The 21,931-nt window shown below is 36.2% G+C and overlaps 2 protein-coding genes and 1 long non-coding RNA gene across 3 annotated transcripts; 1 reads left to right on the top strand and 2 right to left on the bottom strand.

Moving 5' to 3' along the window:
- Positions 1–86: 86 nt before the first annotated feature.
- Positions 87–8,592, bottom strand: LOC101746575 (deoxyribonuclease-2-beta). The gene is made up of 8 exons (XM_021349283.3): positions 8,156–8,592; positions 7,171–7,345; positions 6,700–6,805; positions 5,592–5,807; positions 4,667–4,895; positions 3,718–3,900; positions 2,585–2,747; positions 87–1,009 (listed from the first exon to the last, which is right to left on the bottom strand). The coding sequence occupies exons 1-8, from the start codon at positions 8,251–8,253 to the stop codon at positions 908–910; spliced, it is 1,272 nt and encodes a 423-aa protein (XP_021204958.3). The 5' UTR covers positions 8,254–8,592; the 3' UTR covers positions 87–907.
- Positions 8,593–9,195: 603 nt separating this feature from the next.
- LOC101737113 (probable methylmalonate-semialdehyde/malonate-semialdehyde dehydrogenase [acylating], mitochondrial) lies at positions 9,196–19,356 on the bottom strand. Its single transcript, XM_004928215.5, has 10 exons — positions 19,004–19,356; positions 17,268–17,404; positions 15,823–15,933; positions 14,870–14,976; positions 14,283–14,396; positions 13,975–14,141; positions 13,005–13,125; positions 11,952–12,101; positions 10,983–11,123; positions 9,196–10,214 (listed from the first exon to the last, which is right to left on the bottom strand). Exons 1-10 carry the CDS (start codon positions 19,037–19,039, stop codon positions 9,730–9,732), a joined length of 1,569 nt encoding a protein of 522 aa, XP_004928272.1. The 5' UTR covers positions 19,040–19,356; the 3' UTR covers positions 9,196–9,729.
- On the top strand, positions 19,280–21,424 carry LOC134200565 (uncharacterized). The gene is made up of 3 exons (XR_009975532.1): positions 19,280–19,415; positions 19,691–20,191; positions 21,088–21,424. It is a non-coding gene; the product is annotated as an uncharacterized LOC134200565 (long non-coding RNA).
- The last annotated feature ends 507 nt before the right edge of the window (positions 21,425–21,931 follow it).

Raw genomic sequence — 21,931 nt, forward strand, 5'->3', positions numbered from 1 at the left:
GGTACCTAAATATTTTTCAGCATGCAATAAATGCAAATAGAACCATACTGTACGATTGGAAGGGTACAAAATAAATCACAGTCATATTTTTGTTCTTAATTATTTATTCGCATATTTGTATGCATGCAGGTATAAAAATTAATGTTACTTTCTGAGTTTTTTCGTGATCGAAGTGTTCACATATGGTGTTCACGATTGACATAATATAGTTTTTATTGACAATTTAAGAAACGCTTTGTCATGGTGCAATTGACGTTTGTCAGCGCGAAAATCATTTCAACAGACGCGCGTTCTTACATTTACCGGACTTATCGGATTATTACCGAATTTCGTTCGTAAATTTTAAATGATGCATCCGGACAAGACAATGTATTACTCAGAGAATGCTACTCATTCTCTGGTGAAACCTTAACACCCTTTCTAGTAGAAACCAACCAACGCGAAAAGATGAGAAGGATGATTCTAGGCCGACACAGAACAGCCAATTACATTATGTTTTTTTTTAAATAATTAAATTTATTAATTTAATTAATTTATTTTAAATATTATAACTTTAATAAAAAAAATATCAATCAATTTCATATTGCAAACATTGCATATCTCAAGAGTTTTAGTAGTCTTAATTTTACGCTCAAGACTGTTTTCAAATGATCCTTTAATATCAACTTATCATTAATAGTAATGTCATTCGATGCTGCAATTGTACTATATAGAAAAATCACAAAATATTATTACTTCAATTATATCCTTAACATTGTTTATGATTAAAATATTTTTATACATAATAGATATTATATTCAATATTTTATTCATCTGAAAATTAACGTACTCCTGATTTTGTTTTTGCCTAGAAATTTGATAATTTTTTTTAGTGTTAAATACCTACTTACAAGTGACGTATTAAACCTTAGTTACAAGTTTGTACAGAGTCAATTAAATGCGCGAAGTTCCCCCATAGTATCGGTCCTGAAGTGCACACGGTGCCGCCTCCACGAGATTCCTGTGGCAACTGAGGGAAATAATATTTTATTTGCAGGTTTCACTTTTTGAGTCGAAAGCAATTGAGATTTTTTTCAAATGAAGTTGTTCAACAACGGCTTGTTTTAGAAAACTCAGCAAAGAACTTTCGTTTTGTTTTCATGAGTTTTCTCAATTAAATCTAACTGTGACGCTTTAATCACGCGTATTTTACTGTCATTATATTATCTCCAACGTTTAGAATACCTTAATTTACTAAAAAAAAAAATTTTGCTAACATGGTTGGACGTGCCCACTAGTAGCTAGGGTTAAGTGGTCACCGAAGCTCATAGAAGCCAACCACGTTAATACCGCTAATATTGAGACATGAGTTCTAAGTTCTGTTTTTACAGTACAAGGGCTGCCCCACTCTTCAAGCTGAAACGCATTACTGCTTCACGGCAGAAATAGGAAGTGTGGGAGTTGTTACCCAAGCGGGCTCATATGTGGACGTCCATTACGTAATTGAGGTGTTCTAGGGATTGGATCAAGCTAAATCTTTTCAAATCTCACTTAGGGGGGAGAGGGGGTCTTAGCAATATCAGGTAATTATTATTTTTAGCAGAAAACGCCTCACGTAATACGCCCTGCCACCAGTACAAATAATATCGGGGACTGAAAGACTATTTGGTTTAAGCGACATTTTTGCAACTTTACAGGAGAGCCACTTAAAGTTTAATATTTGGAAAAAATCATAACAAAACTTCTTCAGCTATTTCAGTGGAGTAAACTTAACTGAAGTTTAATTAAAAACATCGAACTGTTGTTGCTAACACCAAGTAAAACGCACCTTTAATAATAATTATAAATAAAATAAATGTCGCGTAGGTATTAGGCGAAATGTCGCTTAAATCAAATAGCTTTTACCTCTATTTTTTAAGTAATTTTATGACCTGGTAACTAAGACCTTATGCCCTAGTAACTAAGACCTTATGTATTTATATTCTTATCTCTATGAAAAATGATAATATGGAGTGAAATGAAATGAAATTAAGATGATTAATTTGAAACATTAATCAACTGGGATGAAATGATAATGATAAATGAAATGAGATGATATGGGATGAAATATAATCTGAGTAAAATGGTGGTCATTTACTGAGATTTTTTCAGTGTACTTTTTGGAGGATGCCGAGAAGTTACGTCCAGCGGTTTTGTTTCATTTTCCCACATTTGTGCACTTTCACAGATATTAAACAGTTAATAAGCCACCGTTATTTCACATTTAAACCTGAAGAAACACTAAATAGACAAAATAAAACAAATCACACAACTTCACTCCTCGCGTTCCCGCCAAAAAGTCCATTTACCTTTTTTTTCCTACCTATGCTGATAGCCTTGAGAGGCTATTTCAGCTTCGCCCTAACGTGTGTAGGTGAGCTCACGGGGCTCAAACAGGAGTGTTGCTAGCACTGGGCCTAGCAAGAACAGTGCTTGGCAGAATCTACCACCGGATCGAAAACGCGACCCACTGAGAAGATCCGCCGAGAAACTCAGTGGGCTGTGTCTACGGGACCCTTTTACCTCTCGATATGTTTTATTATACTAGTAATGAATGGTAACTTACCGCTCTATTAATATCGCCGACGCAGACCCAATAGTCGGCGACTTTAGTGTCTTGACTGTTGTGCATCTTGTGAGCGACGGCGACTGCCCACTTCGAATGATCATTGTGTGACGTAAAAGACATTTTCGCTATCGGAAACTTTATCCGTTCAATGTTCCTCACCCTGAATTGCGACAAATTTTGGGAATTTGTTAAATAATATTCATAGTATCTACATTAAAAAACAGTAAAGCTACGTTAAAAGTAATAAGACTTCTACGAGCGAACCACGGTAGGAGCACGGACACAGACTTGAATGATACGAAATTATAAGAAAAATTTAAAATTAAAATATACTATTGTTAGTTTATCCTGTTACAAATTTGTTTTATCAGTATAGCTCTAAAACTGTACTATACATCCATAGATTTACATAAACAATTTGCAACACATAAGTATCACTACATAGTATAAAACAAAGTCGCTTTCTCTGTCCCTATATCTGTCTGTCCCTATGTATGTTTAAATCTTTAAAACTACGCAACGGATTTTCATGCGGCTTTTTTTAATAGATAGAGTGATTGAAGAGGAAGGTTTATAGTATAAAAACATCCATTAAATAGTGGAGAAATCAATAATAAATTACAGTTTCCGAAGCGAAGCGAGGCCGGGTCGCTAGTTTATTATAATAAGAAGCTTTTTTATTGACGCGTTTTATTCAATGACGTCATAAAATTGACATTTCAATAGCAATCGCTTATCGTATCGCAATTACAGGATTTCGTCTAGATTTTTAATGCTTTTCTTAGGGTTAACTGCTCTACTACAACTAGGCATACATTTATTGAAATAAATCTTATCTTAAATTGTACTTTTGGACTGTATTAGAACTAATTACAATTTGAAAGTTGAAATTATGACTTCAATACCGAAAGCTTATAAACAAATATCCAATAAATTTTAAATCTCAAGATTGTCAGAAACGTCAAGATTGTCAGAAGACCTTCCAAGAGTATTGGGATACTTGAGGTCGACGTTTCGAGCGATATCCAATTTCGGAGTCACCACTCACCAGGTGGGCCGTATGCTCGTATGCCAGGGCAATAAAAAAAAGACAAATCATTAGAAATTCTACATTTTCATAATCCACTTACTGGAAGTTCCTTGTGCATTCCGAGTCCAAAGTCCCGGGCCCGTTGGTCCAGGACTCGACGAGTAGATCGGACTGTAAGACCTCCGCGACCAGACCACTGTACAGGTCATCGTTGAACATAGCGCTCTTCGCAAACGAGAGGAACTTACGACCGACCAATGTCTCGAAGCTTTCGATGTGGTACCTGAACCAAGTTTACTTTATTGAACTTTCAACAGGAAACTGTTTCACATATTCCCTCCATAGTACGATCCTAATTACCAAGCCATTTCTTAATTAGCCAATTCATCGATTAATTAAGTTTTATTTTTCACAAAAAAAAGGCAAACATCCAACACTAAAGGGTCATTGACCTATCAATCCAAAGGTATCTTGGGGTCAGGAATGAATGAACTCAGCGACAAAAAGTCGAAGTCTTAATTGTATTGGATAACGGCTGTCCAATCCTCCATGCCCAAAAACCGTGTCTATTTCGCGCCACTAATACGAGGGATTACGAGACGCCTTACCACTAGTCACTAAAGACATTATTCCTTCATCGTGGAAATCATACGTGAACATGTGTTAAGTAGACATTTAGTAAAAAAAACGATGCACTCGGGATTCGAACACAGTCGCATCGATTGAAACGAGCTCGACGAGCGAACTAGCCCAATAGACACAGCTCACTGAGTTTCTCACCGGAGCTTCGCAGTGGGTCGCGAGTCCCATCTGGTAGTAGATTCTGCAAAGCACTTTTCTGGCTAGGGCTAGTGTTACCAAATTCTCTCAGGATGAACCCGTGAGCTCACCTACCCGCCTGGGTGTATTTGGAATAGCCCCTTAGATTACCAGCTACCAGCGAATAGGTAGGAATAAAAAGCACCAGTCGTCTTATCCTTTAGGCCATGGCTGGTTCAGATTTAATTAGATTGATAAAATTATAGAGCACCTTCAAACAAGTTACATACCACGGAGAAGCATCAATCGTCTTATTGTGGACTACGTCGACCAAATTCGGTAGTTCGCTTTCAAACTCTTGCGGTAAACTGTAATAGGCGATCAGGGGTTCGTTGTATTTTAGCTGTGTGGCGATTTGGTTCAGCGTCGACGTTTGAACGGAGACACAAAGAAAAGACTGCCCGTATTTCATTCCCGTTGTTGGGTAATCGTAGCCGCTCACGTTTAGGCCGTGAATCACTGAAATTGAGTATGGACATATATCATTAAATAATGTTTAAATTAATGTTAATTAATCTGTGCTGTGCATAGCACGTCGTCAGAATAAGGCCTCGCTCCCGACCCCTTCCACTTATTCACACAATATATTGCGGTATAATTACTTTTGTATTTTCATACCCGATCCGGTGGACCGAATGGTAAAAAGTCTATGTCGCCCTAAACATGTCATTACGAATCCTCCCGATCCATTAACGGTGCTTTTAGGTACCTCAAGAACCGGTCACCGTCCTCGCCGAACCCGTCGCTTGCGACGAAGGACTCGACGAGTAAATTAACCCATAGACACAGCCCACTGAGTTTCGCGCCGCCGGATCTTCTCAGGAGACCATTTGCGATCCGGTGGTAGATTCTGCGAAGCACTGCTCTTGCTAGGGCCAGTGTTAGCAATACTTCTAAACAAAAACTTTGTGTAGTAAAATATATTGGGGCACCTAGCCGTTCGCGACTATCAAATCTCACGTCTCCAAATCAGGGAGACGGTATCCACGTTACGATGTGAACATCAAAGAGGTATGTTCATCCGCCAAACGTGGAAAAACATCTTAACCCTACATCTAGGTATAAAACGCGCGAAAACGTCAAAATTTATAAACATTACAAGGCGATATTGAATTAAACATCTAGAAAACGGTTTATTATTAATGTAAATCTTACAATCAGGTATCGGCGGGAACCTAGGCACAGAATGCACCAGCCAAAGAGACGTGAACTTGTCCCCCAGTATCACTCCTTTTGTATGACCGTTTTCGACGCGCGTCTTCATATATTTCGAATGCATCTTGCACATTTCGGCAAGATCGTAATCATCGTAGTATTTGTCGCCGAGCTTGAACTTTTTATACTTTTTTAAGTTTGATTGCTTCGTTTGACCTGGAAATGTAAAAAAGTAGTAGTAGTAGTAATTAAGTACTATATATGTATTTCCAATTTTTCTTAATTAACGACCTGCACCCTGTTCTAAAGAAAATACGAAAAATACGATCCAATATATTTAAAATATATGAATTCATTAAGTCAATGGTTGACTAGCTGCTCATCGGGCACTCCATCACCCTCTAACTGCTTCTATCACGCTCCCAATCCTTCTTATTTTTTATGTATAGTGGAAGTTTTTACCTTCTCCACCAGCTTCTCCCCTACCGGTTTTTTTTCTTTGTTAAATAGCTACAGGGTCCCGTATACATCAAAACGTGAATTCTGCCCTCCAACTTTTACATGAAGTCGAAGTCTCAATTACATAATGTAACGGCTTTCCAACCATACAAACCGAAACGCATTACTACTTCTCGCAATAATTAAGATATAGGTACGGTGGTATCTACCCATGCGAGCCTAAAATACGCTCAACCACCTGTTATCACGCAAAATATATCATTTATTTATTTATTTATTTAGACACACTAACAGTAATACACACAAAACATTCAAGCTTAAAATTAACATGTATATAATTAAGTACTGGTATGTAAGCCAGTTACAGACATGTACAGCAATTTCTTATAACAAACTATGACATGTTACAGCAATTTTACAAACAGCGGAAAAATAGGCTAAATTTAAATGTTAAAATGTAAGTCTGTCTCGGTATATAAAACCACGCTGCCTATTTCGCCGCTAACCACTAGTGAAATACTATACAATACTCCTTAGATCTTCAAACTGCGCCACATGGCGGCGACGTCTATGGGCACCGATAGCCAGTAAAGGGACACACCGCGAGCTCACCTGCTCTTTTGAAGCTATAAAAACAAAATCATGATACCTCTTTTGCTTTTTGAATACATATCGGCGACAGATTGTAATATATCGGGTTGGTACTCAGTTGCTGGCGGCTGGTCATTGTATACAAGCGATATGATGTTTTTGTCCTGAAAATATTAGTGCTCTTTAAAATAAAACTGGATCGAATGATACTGATAAGTTACAATCAAACTACCGACAATAGTATTTTTCAGATCATTGCTAATTTTAAGAATGAGGAGATTAACTAAATTAATTTCATTTTATTAATCTGTATTCAAATTAGGATCAAAATCAAAAAGTTTTTTATTCGACAAGGCCTTCATAGGCGCTTTTAAATCTTTACGACTTTACCGACTTTATTCGGAAGAATCAAATTGTAACGATTCGGAATGAAGGAAGAACATTATTTGAAACTGAACCAATGATGTCTTTTCTAGTAAAAAGGTAGGTACATAAGATGTACCTAAGTATTTTAGTGTATATCTAATACCTGATATAAAGGAGCCAGCGTCCTGCCAACCATGGACCTAGGATCGCTGATAGCTAGATCCGACATGATCCAACCCCCTCTTAATTTAGATGGAGTGAGATGCATATATGCGACTCCTCTGCGCACTAAAGGGTTAAGGTGATTACGTTCCCTCGGTAATTTGTATACGTAAAACCTAAAACATGTAGACAAGTAATTAAAATTGTATCTAAATCGCGTCATCAGTGCTGCGTTCTGATCTTACTACAGTATAAACAATTCTCTATATTCTACCATCTGTGAGTCTAGTTTCTCAAATTGAAATCACACGGGGTCGCTGATCCTGTGCGATTTTGAATTTAACAAGGAATTTCCCGCGGTTCCATTCGTGTTGAATTTGGAATAAAAATGAAAATTTACTTTTTATGAAAATTTGATTTCTTTGTTTCGAAAAAAAAACGAGACAAAAGATTTCTAGGTTATTATATAATCTATAAAATTTCAAACACAAACGTTTCACTAGCATCGGTAAAGTAGCTTAGCTGTGACGTAACGACAGCGAACTAACAAACACCCAGACAAAAAATATTATTTAGGATCAAGCCAGGTAAAAACCTATACACCATCATATCGATTTAATAAAAATATTCAAATTAAGAGTTCTAGGCGTAGCTGGAATAGCCGCTTAGGCTACTATCGAATAGGTAGGAAAAAAAACTCAAATTGGCCTGTACTCACTTTAGGTAGGTACAGTTTTAGTCTCATTTTTATTTTGTTCTAAATGTTTATTTAGGTATATGTACTATCTCGAAATTATTACATTTTAAAATTTAATTTAAGTCTACACTTCAGTGCATGTTCAAAACCACAAAAATAAAATAAAATACTATTTCGGTACCAAGGACAAAAAACCACAATTATTTTTGAAAAGTGAATTAACAACTAATATATTCTAATTTTCCGAACCATTTAACAAATATAATATTAAAATACGTTTAATACTTACCAATCAATAGGTTCCCCTTTCTCATTTCTGCACTGCGGGGTGAGACACAGGGAATCATTTATAAAAAATGCAAACAAAAACAATTTTAAAAGAGACATGACAAGCGTCTTCGAATCCAACCGCTCAAGTAACAAGACCCCCAATAAGTCGCGATTATTTGTTTATTATGACATGTTGCACATAACATGAACTAAAAATATCAAACAATTATTATTTATACAACAATATCCGTTTGGGCAATGTTCACGCGCCTAAAACGTACCACTGACGGACCGTTTTATTCAACTACGATGCGTTGACTACGAATATAACAAAGGAACGTTGATACGATATAACTGTGGTTAACATTTGAAGCCATTTTGCACTTTAAGCGCTGGACGTAAAACATATTCTGTACGCACAAAATAATGTTGTTTGGTGATCTCGGTATGTTTTAAAACTTGTTAAATAAAATACGCTTTGTATATTTATTATGATGTTATTATGAATCATTGCTCTTAGTAAATGTTCATCAGTGTTTAGATAATTCAACATGGTGTTGTATACTTTATCCAAATTGTTATGTAAATGTTACTTTGTGACGGCTGTATAGTATAATGAATAAATTTAATAAATCCATTCAAGGTCTAAATAGCTTGAAATTTTTTCCGTGAGCCAGTTGGAATCTAATAAGAATATTGAATTATAATAAAAAAAATTATCTAGCTAATCGTTGGTAGCCAAATGGGCTATTTATTCCAAGTACGCGGGAGTAGGTAGGTGAGCTCACGGGCTCGACCTAAGAGAACTTGCTAACACTAGCTCTAGCAAGAGCAGTGCTGAGGAATCCACTACCGGATCGGAATCGCGACCCACTGAGAAAATCCGGCAAGAAACTCAGCGGGCTGTGTCTATAGGCTAGGTTACACGAACTTTGACGAGAATCAAATTTAATTCACAATATTTTATTGAAAAAAAGAAGTGTAAGGGAGAACCTAGCATCTCTAAAGCATTTAAACACGCCAATTCATTCAAGCCCCGTATCCAAATAAAACAAGACATTTCAAAACAAAATTGTTTATTAAAAATATATTTTTTAATCGTGAAAAATATAACTAATAAAATATATACTTTAAGTATCTAGAAAGATGGAAGACTTCAGTGGGAAAATAACAACACGTAGTCGACAGTATTCTTAGAACTACACGCGAATACAGTTGTAATGTTCATCCATTTGGACATCAAAAGCGAAAATTGACCTTTTAGGCCACTTTAAGTCTTGCGGTTCCTTTGGTCATGAGTCGACACGGGTGGGTACTAACTACCACACTGCTAATTTCTGCCGCGTAGTAGTAACCCAGCTCAAAGGTTGGGGAGAGTTATTTCGGCGCTACTAAGACATTAACACGTATGTTACCCCAAAAAGTTTAGCTAATGCACTTCTTTACAAACAAGTTCCGATGCCATTTAAAAATCACCAAACATTTTCTATAAAATTGAAATGAGAATTTCGCTCCGTCGCTTTAAAAAAAATCGTACAAAAACCTTCTTCAAATAATTCGAAAGATATTAGAACTTTTTTTTTTTTAATTAAACTATTGTTGTGTGGGCATAGACACGGCCGGTTTCGCGTGCGACACGTCGCTCTCCCGCCAGAACGAGACGACCGTCTTCAGTTCGGTGTAGAAGTCGAGGCCCTGCTTCCCGCAGAAGTGGTTCGTTCCCAGAAAACTGCCGCGCGTTCCCGAAAACGAGAACATCGACAGCGGCACGGGAATGGGCACGTTGACGCCCACTTGACCGACGTCGATATCCGCGGAGAACTTCCTAGCCGTCGCACCATTAGTGGTGAAAATAGCCGTTCCATTCCCGTACGGGTTTGAGTTGATCATCTGAATCGCTTCGTCGAGGGTCTCAACGAACAGACAGACGAGAACCGGCCCGAATATTTCCTCTTTGTAACACTCCATGCTCGGCGTCACGTCGGTGATGATAGTGGGCCCGACGAAATTGCCTTTCTCGAATCCGGGTACTTTGACCGCGCGACCGTCGAGAGCCAATTTAGCGCCTTCCTTTACACCTGTGTAAATAAAATTTAGCCTTTTCTGAGTATAACATTTTCTGGATAACACGTTGATTGAGTAATTTTTGAAGAAGAGTTTTAGTGGTATGAATAAAAGGAAATTAGACATAGTTACTTATCTTCTACTATCTGTAGTGTCATTAACAAAAAAAAAACAGAAATTTTCTTTATAAAATAAATCTAAATGATAAGGTACGTATTGGCCAATTCTTTCGTGTATAATATTTTTGTTATTCTTGGTGGATTACCTAGTTAGTAACCCAGATCGTGTAGCGTCGAAGCCTAATTCAAATCTCGGTCGGTGTTGTCTTTGTGAAAGATTCTCGAAATTTTAATGTTACATATTCTTTTTTTTATGTATATAGGGCACTCGCGGGTCGTCCAATGTGGAACATTGTTTATTGTTTAAAAATGATTTTAAAGAAATTTAATCCTCTAAATGGTTGCATGCCATACATATTCATTGTATTACAATCAAATTTATAAACAAACTAGCTGTACCCGTCCGCTTCGCTGGACATTTAAAATTAACATTGTTATTTCTCACCCCCGCAAAGATTCCCATCATTAACGCCCCCGCAACTGGTGTAGGGAGTCCAAAACTCATCTAAATATAGCCTATCCATTAAGTACATGTATTTTCTACATGGATACCAAGTTTCAAGTCAATCGGATGCATGGTTCAGTAGTTATAACGGAACATCCGTAAAAACCACTGTAGATTTATATATTAGTATAGATTACTCGTTTTTCTATATACAATACCTGACTCCACAAGCCTTAAGATTCTGTCCTTGGCGGCTACCGAGATGACGGGCCCCACGTCGGTGCCGGGCACGTGACCCGCATTGACCTTCAAAGCTTGCGCACGCTTCACCAGGTCAGGGATCCACTCCTTAGCACTGCCTATAATAAAATATATTGAGTTTTTTCTATCATCTGCCTCAAGGTGTTGTTTGAGTTCTGCGGTCATATTGCCAGAAAGAACGGTGACAATCTTGAAAAATTGATAGTAACTGGCAAGATTGCAGGCAAAAGATCTCGTGGCCGCAATTCAAAGCGCTGGTCCCACCAAGTCCGCACTACTCTGTCTACGACGCTATACACACCACCGAGAACAGAGGACGATGGCGAAACATCATCCAGAGAAGGATAACGAGAGAAGGTGGTCACGACCCTCATAAGGATTGCGACTCAGAAAGGAGGAGTACTTTTATTTAATCCAAAAGACGACTTAGTTGTCCTAATAGACAAAACGAATACTTGTAATAAGTTTTTTGTTGTAGTAAGTTTTGTAATGCAATATTACTTATGACTCGGATACCTTTCCAGTTTCACAAAGACAGGTGGGCGAGCAAAGGCTCAGCCGGGAGGGGATGAGATTTGCTAACAGCTGCCCGAGCACCTTCAAAGAAGACCTCAAGACCACCTCAAGAGCGGGCTATTACTGGTGGTAGGACCTCTTGAGTCCGCACGGTAGGTACCACCGCCCTGCCTATTTCTGTCGTGAAGCAGTAATGCGTTTCGGTTTGAAGGGTAGGGCGGCCGTTGTAACTATACTGAGACCTTAAAACTTATATTTCAAGGTGGGTGGCGCATTTACGCTGTAGATGTCTATGGGCTCCGTTAACCACTTAACACCAGGTGGTCCGTGAGCTCGTCTACAAACCTAAGCAATAAAAACAAAGCTGCTTCACGAATGAATCTGACCCTGTCTGTATGCCGCATACTGACCGACAAAGACCGCAGTGCTGAGCGCCATGCACCGTTGACCGGCCGCTCCGAAGGCCGCGCCGGCGAGCTGGTTGAGCGTGTGCTCCTTGTTCGCGTCCGGCATTATCACCCCGTGATTCTTGGCGCCCATGTTGCTTTGGACACGTTTGCCTGGAACATTTTTTTTTATTCCAATTTCAAAGTGCTGAATGCATCTTATTTATTTTATTTGGAAAACCAACAGTGCAAAACAAACATATTAAAAAATTGCAAAAACATAAAACAACACTTTGAAACCTAATCAGACTCGATTGGCAATAAAATACAATATCCTTATAAGTCAAGTCTAAACATTTATTTATCAGAGTATTAAAACGTGTCTAACTTTTACCTCCTTCAAAACGTTTTTTTCGGATTTCGATAATCGTAGATATAATTGAAACTTGTATTGAATTTATAATTTATTTTACCAATTTATAATTTACATTTACATTTGAACTGAACATGAAAACTGTTAATTATTCAAGATGTCGGAAACATTGAGATTAAATCAGAAAAAATAGTTTAATTTATGTTCCTTTAAAAATCATATTAACAACATATCCTTGTGTGGCATAAAAATAGGACAAACATTCTGGCGATTACTCAACTACATCCAATAAAGATCAGCTATAAAACATCCTATTTAGATAGATATGGCCAGAACCTCACTCCAACATGTTCTGGTTTCCATTACTTCTCAATCATCATTTAGTATTAGTATGAATCTCAATGTCTTGCCGATATTAAAACTACCATACCCCTAATTACTATTTTTATTTACATTTCGTTCTTATTGGTCATGGATAACGCAAAAACGTTGTGAAATCAATGCCAATTAATATGGTTGAAGGGTACAGGTAGTATAGTTGTATATAATAATATGTATGTATGTATAACATAATGTATGTAGGCAGCGGCTTGACTCTGCCCCTGGAATTGCTGAAGTCCATGGGCAACGGTAACCACTCACCATCAGGTGGGCCGTATGCTCGACTGCCTACAAGGGAAATAATATATATATATAAACGTTACCAGCAGCCGAAGCTCTAGTGTAGATGTGTTTTCCGGCGGCGTCGCCACCGACGAAGGATACGGCCTTGATCTCCGGCTGGTCGCATATGAAGTTCACCGCACCGTGTGTCCCGTGAATGATCTGGTTAACAGAAATGTATTTACATAAAACTTAGGACTCCCCGCGCACTAGGCAGCCAGACGAATATATCGTCTTCTCGCATTAAAACTATATAATCTCAAAACTTACTAATTTTACAGGACTATTTTAGAGGTTTAAAACATGTAATATTTTTAATTTTAATCATCTTTACAATATTTATTTTTTACCATTAGTTACATTATCTGTCCTTTAAAGTAAGGTAAAAGTATGTATTAATTTTGTTAACAGTAGTCAAAACATAGGTAAACTTTAAAAATAAAACTAAAACTAAACTACGCTCTTTTGATAGTATTTATGAGAAAAATACTGGTGATACCAAATGTTTACGCATAAAAACTCAATTTCGAATATTTTTGGAAATTGTACACAGTAATGCGTTTCGGTTTGAAGGGTACTTTACAGTAGACTAATTTAAAGTAGAAATACAAAAAAAAAATGTATTTTAACAAATCTAGCTGTAGGATTAAAATGATTTTAATAAACCTAGAAATATATATTTTTTGCGCATCGAATATGGTTATTGCCTATCATTTATGTATAAAGCAGTTATTGTCGCTTAGTCACGTTTGCCTTTCAAGCGTCGGTATGAACATCTTTAAAATAGTTATAGAATAAGCCTTTTGAATGCCGTTCTAGAAAAAGAGAATGATGAATCCAGTGCTTTGCGTTCTTTACGAGATGAAGTCCAAATCGCTCGAAGAAATTATCATAAATTGGCGTCGATTGGCTGCTTGCTATAACTGCTCAAATATTTCGGTTGCCTAGTGTGCGGAGAGCCTTAGATCAATTTCAAAATTAAAACTGTTGAAAAAAAAGCGTTCAAGTTACATTAACAACGCCCGGAGGAGCCCCGGCTTCCTGAAGGAGCTCCATCATCATGAGCGTGGCTCCAGGATCCTGCTCAGAAGGCTTGATTATACACGTGTTTCCGGTTACCAGCGCTGGCGGGAACATCCACAGTGGGATCATCACCGGGAAATTGAAGGCTGCAACACCTGGCCACAATAAAATACAAAAAAAGATTACTCAAAACTCAAACTCTTATATGTATTACTATACTACTACTACTATACTATACTACTATTTATAAAACTCAAAACTCTTATAAAATTAGGATTGTGTATGGAATTATCTACCTCCAACAACTCCAAGTGGCACCTTGTAGCTATGCGTGTCCATGTCTTTGGCGATGTTTTGGATGCTGTCGCCGAGCTGAAGCGATGTGATGCTACAGCAATGCTCCACTGACTCTATTTTAATAAAAAAAAAACAACAAAGTGAAACACTAGAATTAAAATCGTTTGAAAAATAAATAATTATTATCAAAAAAAAAACGCATTGTATGATGAAATGAAGTTGATTCATGAACTACATACTGTTTCTAATTATTTCTATGACTCGGACGCTGACCGAAATTATACAGGGTATTCCAAAATGGGTATAAATACTTATCGTATTAAGCAAATAACACATTTTAGTGAATTTCTAAATTTTAAATAATCTTAGATGACTGGGGCGTTTCTCCCAACCCTGAAACCTTTTACCGTCTCATTGTCAATAATTGTTACATTGCGTGCTGTGTAAAAAGCAAATTAGTATTTTAAAATACACAATTTACTTTTTAATTGGACTTTTTTCTATCGTATCTTATCAATCACCAGCGAACAGTCAACATTATTGACGTAAATTATTTATCAATGATATTGGATTTATTTTAACTTACGAATTCCTCGAAGCACATCGCCCTCAGCATCGGCTATAGTTTTCCCTTGCTCTTCAGTGATTTTAGCAGCCAATTTGCTCTGATTTTCTCTCAGTAGCCGAGCAAATCTTTCAAGTCATAAATAAAGTAAATTAGTTTGCATATTTTATTAGTCTGCTTTTTTGTTTGTTTAGATGAGTGGACGAGCTCACGGCCCACCTGGTGTAAGTGATTACCGGAGCTCATAGACATCAACAATATAAATTCCATTATGTACCTTGAGACATTAGTTCCAAGGTCTGTTTTACAGTACAATGGCTATCCCATCTTTCAAACCGAAACGCATTACTGCTTCACAGCAGAATTAAGCAGGGTGATAGTACCTGCCGGTGCAGGCTCACGAGACGTCCTAACACCAGTAATTACACAAATTATAATTTTGTAGATTTGATTTTTGTTACACGATGTTATTTCCTTCACCGTGGAAGTAATTCGTGAATATTTGTTAAGTATGTATGTCATCAGACAAACTGGTATCTATCTGCGGGATTCGAACACAGGTACAGTCGCATCGCTTGATACAAACGCGGCAGGCTTCTTATCTTTTAGACCCACAATGACTTGAAATTAACATGGTCGGACAATCAATAAGCAATATAACTAAGACTTTGTTCTCGTGTTCCTAGATCAGTGGCGATATTCATGTTATGATGTCAGTCAAGTATAGAGCATTAGCAAAAATTAAATTCTCACAACATTCATTTATCTATTAAATCCAGTAGCTGTTAATAAATTGAAGCTCTAGCAATGGTGTAACATATCTCAAAATCTTGGTTGTGATGTTTATAGGCTGTAATAACCATTCTAACAGCGGTTAAGCTGTAACCTCTCCCACACATCTAATGTAATTAAAAATTAAAAATCACCCCACTACGGTATCAGTTTTAGCCTTATAATAAAAAAAAGTTACAAACTTGAACATTAGCTGTTGACGAGTCAAAACAGTACTTTTGCTCCATGTCTTATAGGCCCTCTTGGCTGCATCCAAAGCGGAAGTCAATTCATCCTGAGTTGCCTCTGGCACCCTGCAATAGTTATTTGGTAATTAAGTTTCAACCTAAAACTGTTCTCAATAAATAAAATCAGCATGCATTTACTCAGAATTTACTACTTCATTATCTTTAAATTTTTATGACTAACATTATTTTTTTGTTAGTATCAATTGGCATGTGTGAAGAATACTTTATATATATGTATATTTATATTTTGGTTATAAAACTATAAGCAATTTGCTATCACAATCAAGATATCATTCCGGGTGTGTCAAGTACATTAATATTTTATTTATTCATTGATTTTTATAATAGCTAAGCTGGGTGATCGATCTCACAGCCCACCTGCTGTAAAGCGATCACCAGAATCCATAGACACAACAATGAGAATGCTGACACCCACTTTGAGACATGCTGTTGAAGCCATTGGACAATGGTTGTCCCACCCTTCAAATCTGAACACATAGACAAGATAAAAGTACCTACTACTTAAAAATGTATATTATAATTTTCTGTAGATATATATTTAACAGATAAAATTGGGACTTAATTACAACAAAGATATTATAGGTAAAAAAAATTGTATAAATATATTTTTTTTGCTTTGGACAATATGCTTGCAAGGTAAAGCACTCTGGGACCTCACTAATGTTAGAAGCACAGGACAGGAGTGACTAAATCAATAGAAATTATTTTCACTGTATTGCACTGTATGTTAGGTATCCTAATTGATGCTAGGGTCAAGATAAAACAGGTGACATTAAAATCATTACAGGCTTTTTCATTAACCAGCATAGTAGGTACTCCTCTGCCCACTATTCAACTATGTGTAACAGTAACTACATCTGTGTTGAGGGTAGATTAGGACAATGACGACTTAAGTAGTTATGACGAAAACGGAATGATTATTTTTATCAAAACATTACGTTATCGTCAGTAATAAATTTTAAATTCTGTTCAATTTATCATATTTTAAAACTGAAAGAAACAAAATGAGATAGCGCAAGTAGTTATTAATGTTGTATAATACTTATCTTATCAGTCTAAAGCAGTGCATGAACAATACAAAGATAAAATAAATGAGCATAATTGTATTTGATATCAAATGAATATATCTAACAAACAAGCAATTTTTTATGTCAAAAAGGAACAAAATTGTTGCTATGTAGAAGATTTTACTAATATGATAGGGCACAATTTAGCTAAGGTTCAATATTAATGAGAAAACATACACTTATCAAAATTGCTGTCAACCTTGAATGATAAGAACACTTTGAAGTCTTTATTCAATAAGTTTTCAATGATTTGGTTATTGCTATTGTTCAACAAGATTTTTTTTTATTACATTTTTTTTTCGTAATATATACCTGCCAATTACTTCATTAGTTGCTGGGTTGGTCAGCTCAATCCAATTGGTAGTTTTTGAATCTACATATTGTCCATCAATATACAGCTTTGTGGTTGGAGCAGAGCTGCTATATGAGCGACGCAGTACGAGCTGGGACTAAAACATAATAACTATCATAAAATTTTACATCAGGTATATCTCATTTGCCATAATAATATAGCATATAGCTATTTTTATATGTACATTGAATTATAATAATCTGATAAAATTATTAGTATATTAATATTTCCTTCTATTTTTCTCGATTACCTTGTTGTGAGACTTCTTTTAGCAATAAGACTTGACTTTGTCTTTTATTGTTTCGCATAATTTAAAAAAAAAAAATTAAATTTGCAACATTTTGCATTTTTTTTTAATTATGTTGGTGTACAATAAAGTATGTTAAATTTTGTTCACTGGAGGCACAGTTATTAGAGCTATATTTTGTTAATAAGGGTGAAGAGAGAGAGAGAGATACACATGAGAATGATTGAGAAGCTTTCGAATAACATTCTGCTTATTTTCTGTTGTTTGCTTTAAGAAGTTGGATCAGAGAACATTTACTCCACAACAACTTTACTATAGAATGACTTAATACTTAAGGGAATCCACAGATAGACAGTAAAATACCATTTTATCTATACACTAGCTGTACCCGTCCGCTTTGCTGAGCATTTAAAATTAACATTATTATTTCTCACCCCCACAAAGATTCTCATCATTAAAGCCTCACAACTGGTGTAGGTAGTCCAACACTCATATAAATATTAGCCTATCCATTAAGTACATGTATTTTCTACATGGATACCAAGTTTCAAGTCAATCGGATACATGGTTCAGAAGTTATAACATAACATCCGTAAAAACCACTGTAGATTTATATATTAGTATAGAAGTAAAGATGTGAGGCTTAGACCTCATATTTTAAGGTGGCAGCATACACGTTGTAGATGTCTATTGGGTCTGATAACCACTTTACTGGTGGGCCTTGAACTCATTCACACATCAATCCATAATATATAATATAATATGTAAGAAATAGGAAATCATTTTGGCAATTTACCAGGTGTTCGTGCCAATTTATATAATCTAGACACACATCCGAATTAAAAATTCTATGCTGCACTAATAAAAGTGAAATGTTAAATCTATTTAGAATCTTTATGTTCATATCAGTCATAGTGTACAATCAGTTTTATAGTGATTTACTGTAAGATGTCCAGGATGCTTTATTTTCAATTTTTGCATAAATTTACAGCATTAACGTACAGCCCACCTTATATTAGGTGATATGAATGCTATGGGGACTTCCTCCTCGTGTTATTTCAAAGTTGGCGGCAGTATTGACATTCTGATGTTTCTTGCCCGATTAGAACGATACAAAAAAATTACAAAGGTTTGCGGCGTATCTTCAATGAATTTGAATTTCGAATCAATAAAATAAAATATACAACTGCGCAACAGTCGAATGGTGGCAGATGTGAATAATGTATTAATTTTAAATAACAAATCACATGAATAATACAAAAGAGATGTTATTTGTCAACATGAGATTTGTTTAAAAATTTATGTAGGTAAGTCTTAGAGCCTCACATTGTTCAAAAGCACACCGAACAAGAACTAAGTTCATTGATGTGATGAAAGTTATTTAGTGTAACGAAATAAACACTTCAATAATTTTGTAGATATTATTATGTATTAATATGACAAACTTACTTCAGATTTTAATAACTTTAAGATCGCCGATGCCATGATTTAATTTATTGATTATCACTGAGCGACTTGTAGGCGGGCAGGGGGCAAAGCCAACTGATTAAAATACAAATGTTCTGACCTTGAATTGATAATATTAATTCCATTTGTCGGTAAAGCTGAACTTGTTTTGGTTTTGGTACATACATATAAATTTAAACATATTATTAGTTATGTACCTACATATTTTAATTGAATTTATATTTTGGTTTGTCCGCGGAACGGAGAGGCAAAGGGAACACAACAAAATTGTTGTACAAAAAATCGAATCCACGTCTATTACACAAAAAGTGACATGGACCGTAATGAAATTGTTTAGAATGAAATGAAATGAAAGTAGAAGAATTGAAATGAGACAACACCATCACATCAACAGGTAGGAGAGGAAATATAATACAATTACTTAGAATTACAAATAAATTAATACAATACCTGTCAATAAATTGTTAAGCTGGATTTTTCGGGCTCTTCTAAAACTCCGTTAAGCTCGATAAACTCGAACCATTTTACGGAGAGGATATTTCATTTCATCTCATCAAACACCTAATGTGAAATGTCTCGGAAGTGAATTTAAATTTCTAGGTCTCAGACGCTTATTTTTGTTTGTAGAAATATCGCAAATATGTTTTTATCCGGAGTAATTTGATTCAGGTATCGTCGAGAGTGTTCGCGCCATTGTAAATTTAGACTACGAGTAAAAGGGTGAAATTACAGCGGTGGGAATGAGTGATGAGAATAAACCCTATCACATAATTTCTCATTTATTTTATTTATTTCGCTCGATTTCAAAAAAGGTTTTAAAAGCAAAGGCTTTTAAGATGAATCCTATTAATTTTGTCCTCTTTAAATTTTCATAAAAGAAATTCATTCATTTTGATTCATTCCACGCTATTCTGAAAATTAGAAAAAGATTTGGCTTTATGGGCTTGTTCCCATTACACGTACAATCACTAATCAAATAAAAAATGTCTAAATAAATGTCAAGTGATGTCAAAGCGTTTTGGCGGGAACACAAACAGTGAGCTTTAGTGAAGTTGATTGATAAAACTGTTAATTATTTTTCTATTTACTTATTCTTGTATGTATTAACGATAAGCTTATAAACCTTTTTTTGTAATTGCAATTTAACAAAAGCTACCTACTACAATATATGTTATTTATATCATTCCTAATAATTTAATACCTACCTTTTTTTATTTGATTGCTTAGATGGATGGACGAGCTCTCAGCCCACCTGGTGTTAAGTGGTTACTGGAGCCCATAGACATCTACAACGTAAATGCGCCACCCACCTCGAGATATAAGTTCTAAGATCTCAGTATAGTTACAACGGCTACCCCACCCTTCGAACCGACACGCATTACTGCTTCACGGCGGAAATAGGCGTGGTGGTGATACCTACCCGTGCGGACTCCCAAGAGGTCCTACCACCAGTGATTACGCAAATCATAATTTTGCGGGTTTGGTTTTTATTACACGATGTTATTCCTTCACCGCGGAAGTCAATCGTGAACATTTGTTGAGTACGTATTTCATTAGAAAAATTGGTACCCGCCTGCGGGATTCGAACATCGGTGCATCACTACATATGAATGCACCGGACGTCTTATCCTTTAGGCCACGACGACTTCATTATTGATATTGTTGTGTCGTTTTTCCATGCAATACCGATCCGACGGTAGAGGCAGCGAGCACCGCTCTTTTCTAGGGCAGCTGCTGGCAAAGTCTTCGAGGCTAAGCCCCATGAGCTCGCCTACAAGTTCGGTGAAGCTTGGTTTAAAGTGTCAGAATACACATTTTAACGGTAGGCAGCGGCTTGGCTCTGCCCCTGGCATTGCTGAAGTCCATGGGCGACGGTAACCACTCACCATCAGGTGGGCCGTATGCTCGTCTGCCTACAAGGGCAATAAAAAAAAAAAAAAAAAAACACATCTGAGGTCGACATCATGTCTCAAGATTTCATATATTATTATGTGAAATATATATTATTATATGAAATAGAAGAACGTTACGTTGTTCTACTTTAGTGGGTATTATTTTATCCCCAGATATCTATTATCTGGTAACCTAAGGGGTTACTCCAGCCACGCTTTGATTGGTAGATGCGTTTACGGGGTTCAACCTGAGAGAATGTGCTCACACTGGCCCTAGCAAGAGCAGCGCTTTGTAGAATCTACCACTGGATCGGAATCTCGACCCACTGAAAATAATGGGTTGTGTTTAAGTGTTAGTATCGTAACGAGGACGGTGACCGGTGCTTGAAGAGCCTAAAAACACCGAGGGTGGATCCAGGGGAGTCTAATTAGCCAAGGAAGTTAATTGTTAGAAAAATTGAAATAAACTAAGATTAATTGTTAAAAAAACAAATGAAACACTGTGTCAAAAGCATTTCCTTGAACACTATTAGTTGCTATTATAACAGCATTTAAGATTTTAGTAAAAGTAAACTGGGATTAACACTTTTGTTCGTAAAGTATAATAACCGGCAAACTTCTTGAGCATTTGTTGACGTAGTGGGGGTAAGTTTGCGCATGGTACACTCACGTGCAAAAACATTACTTACTCTGCGTCATAATGCTATTAAATTATTAAAATCAACATATGTATTTATTTATATATTTATTAGAACATCAACAAAACATATAGGTTAATAATTGTAATAATTTAATCTTGGGGTAAAATAGATATTCCTTCTATTAAGTCAAAACTAGAGCTGTTGCCAGGTCTTGGTTCAGTTAAAGCGAAGCTGGTATTTGTAATTTTTTTTTCGTTATCATAATCTTGACCATCATCATCATCACTGTTTTCATCACCCGAGTCGCTATCATCGTGATGAGTCGACATAGGGCTCATCGGCGTAGTTTACAACTCGGTCGATACGGTCTTCTTTTT

This window comes from Bombyx mori, chromosome 18 (assembly GCF_030269925.1).
Source record: "Bombyx mori chromosome 18, ASM3026992v2".
Lineage (NCBI taxonomy): Eukaryota > Metazoa > Arthropoda > Insecta > Lepidoptera > Bombycidae > Bombyx > Bombyx mori.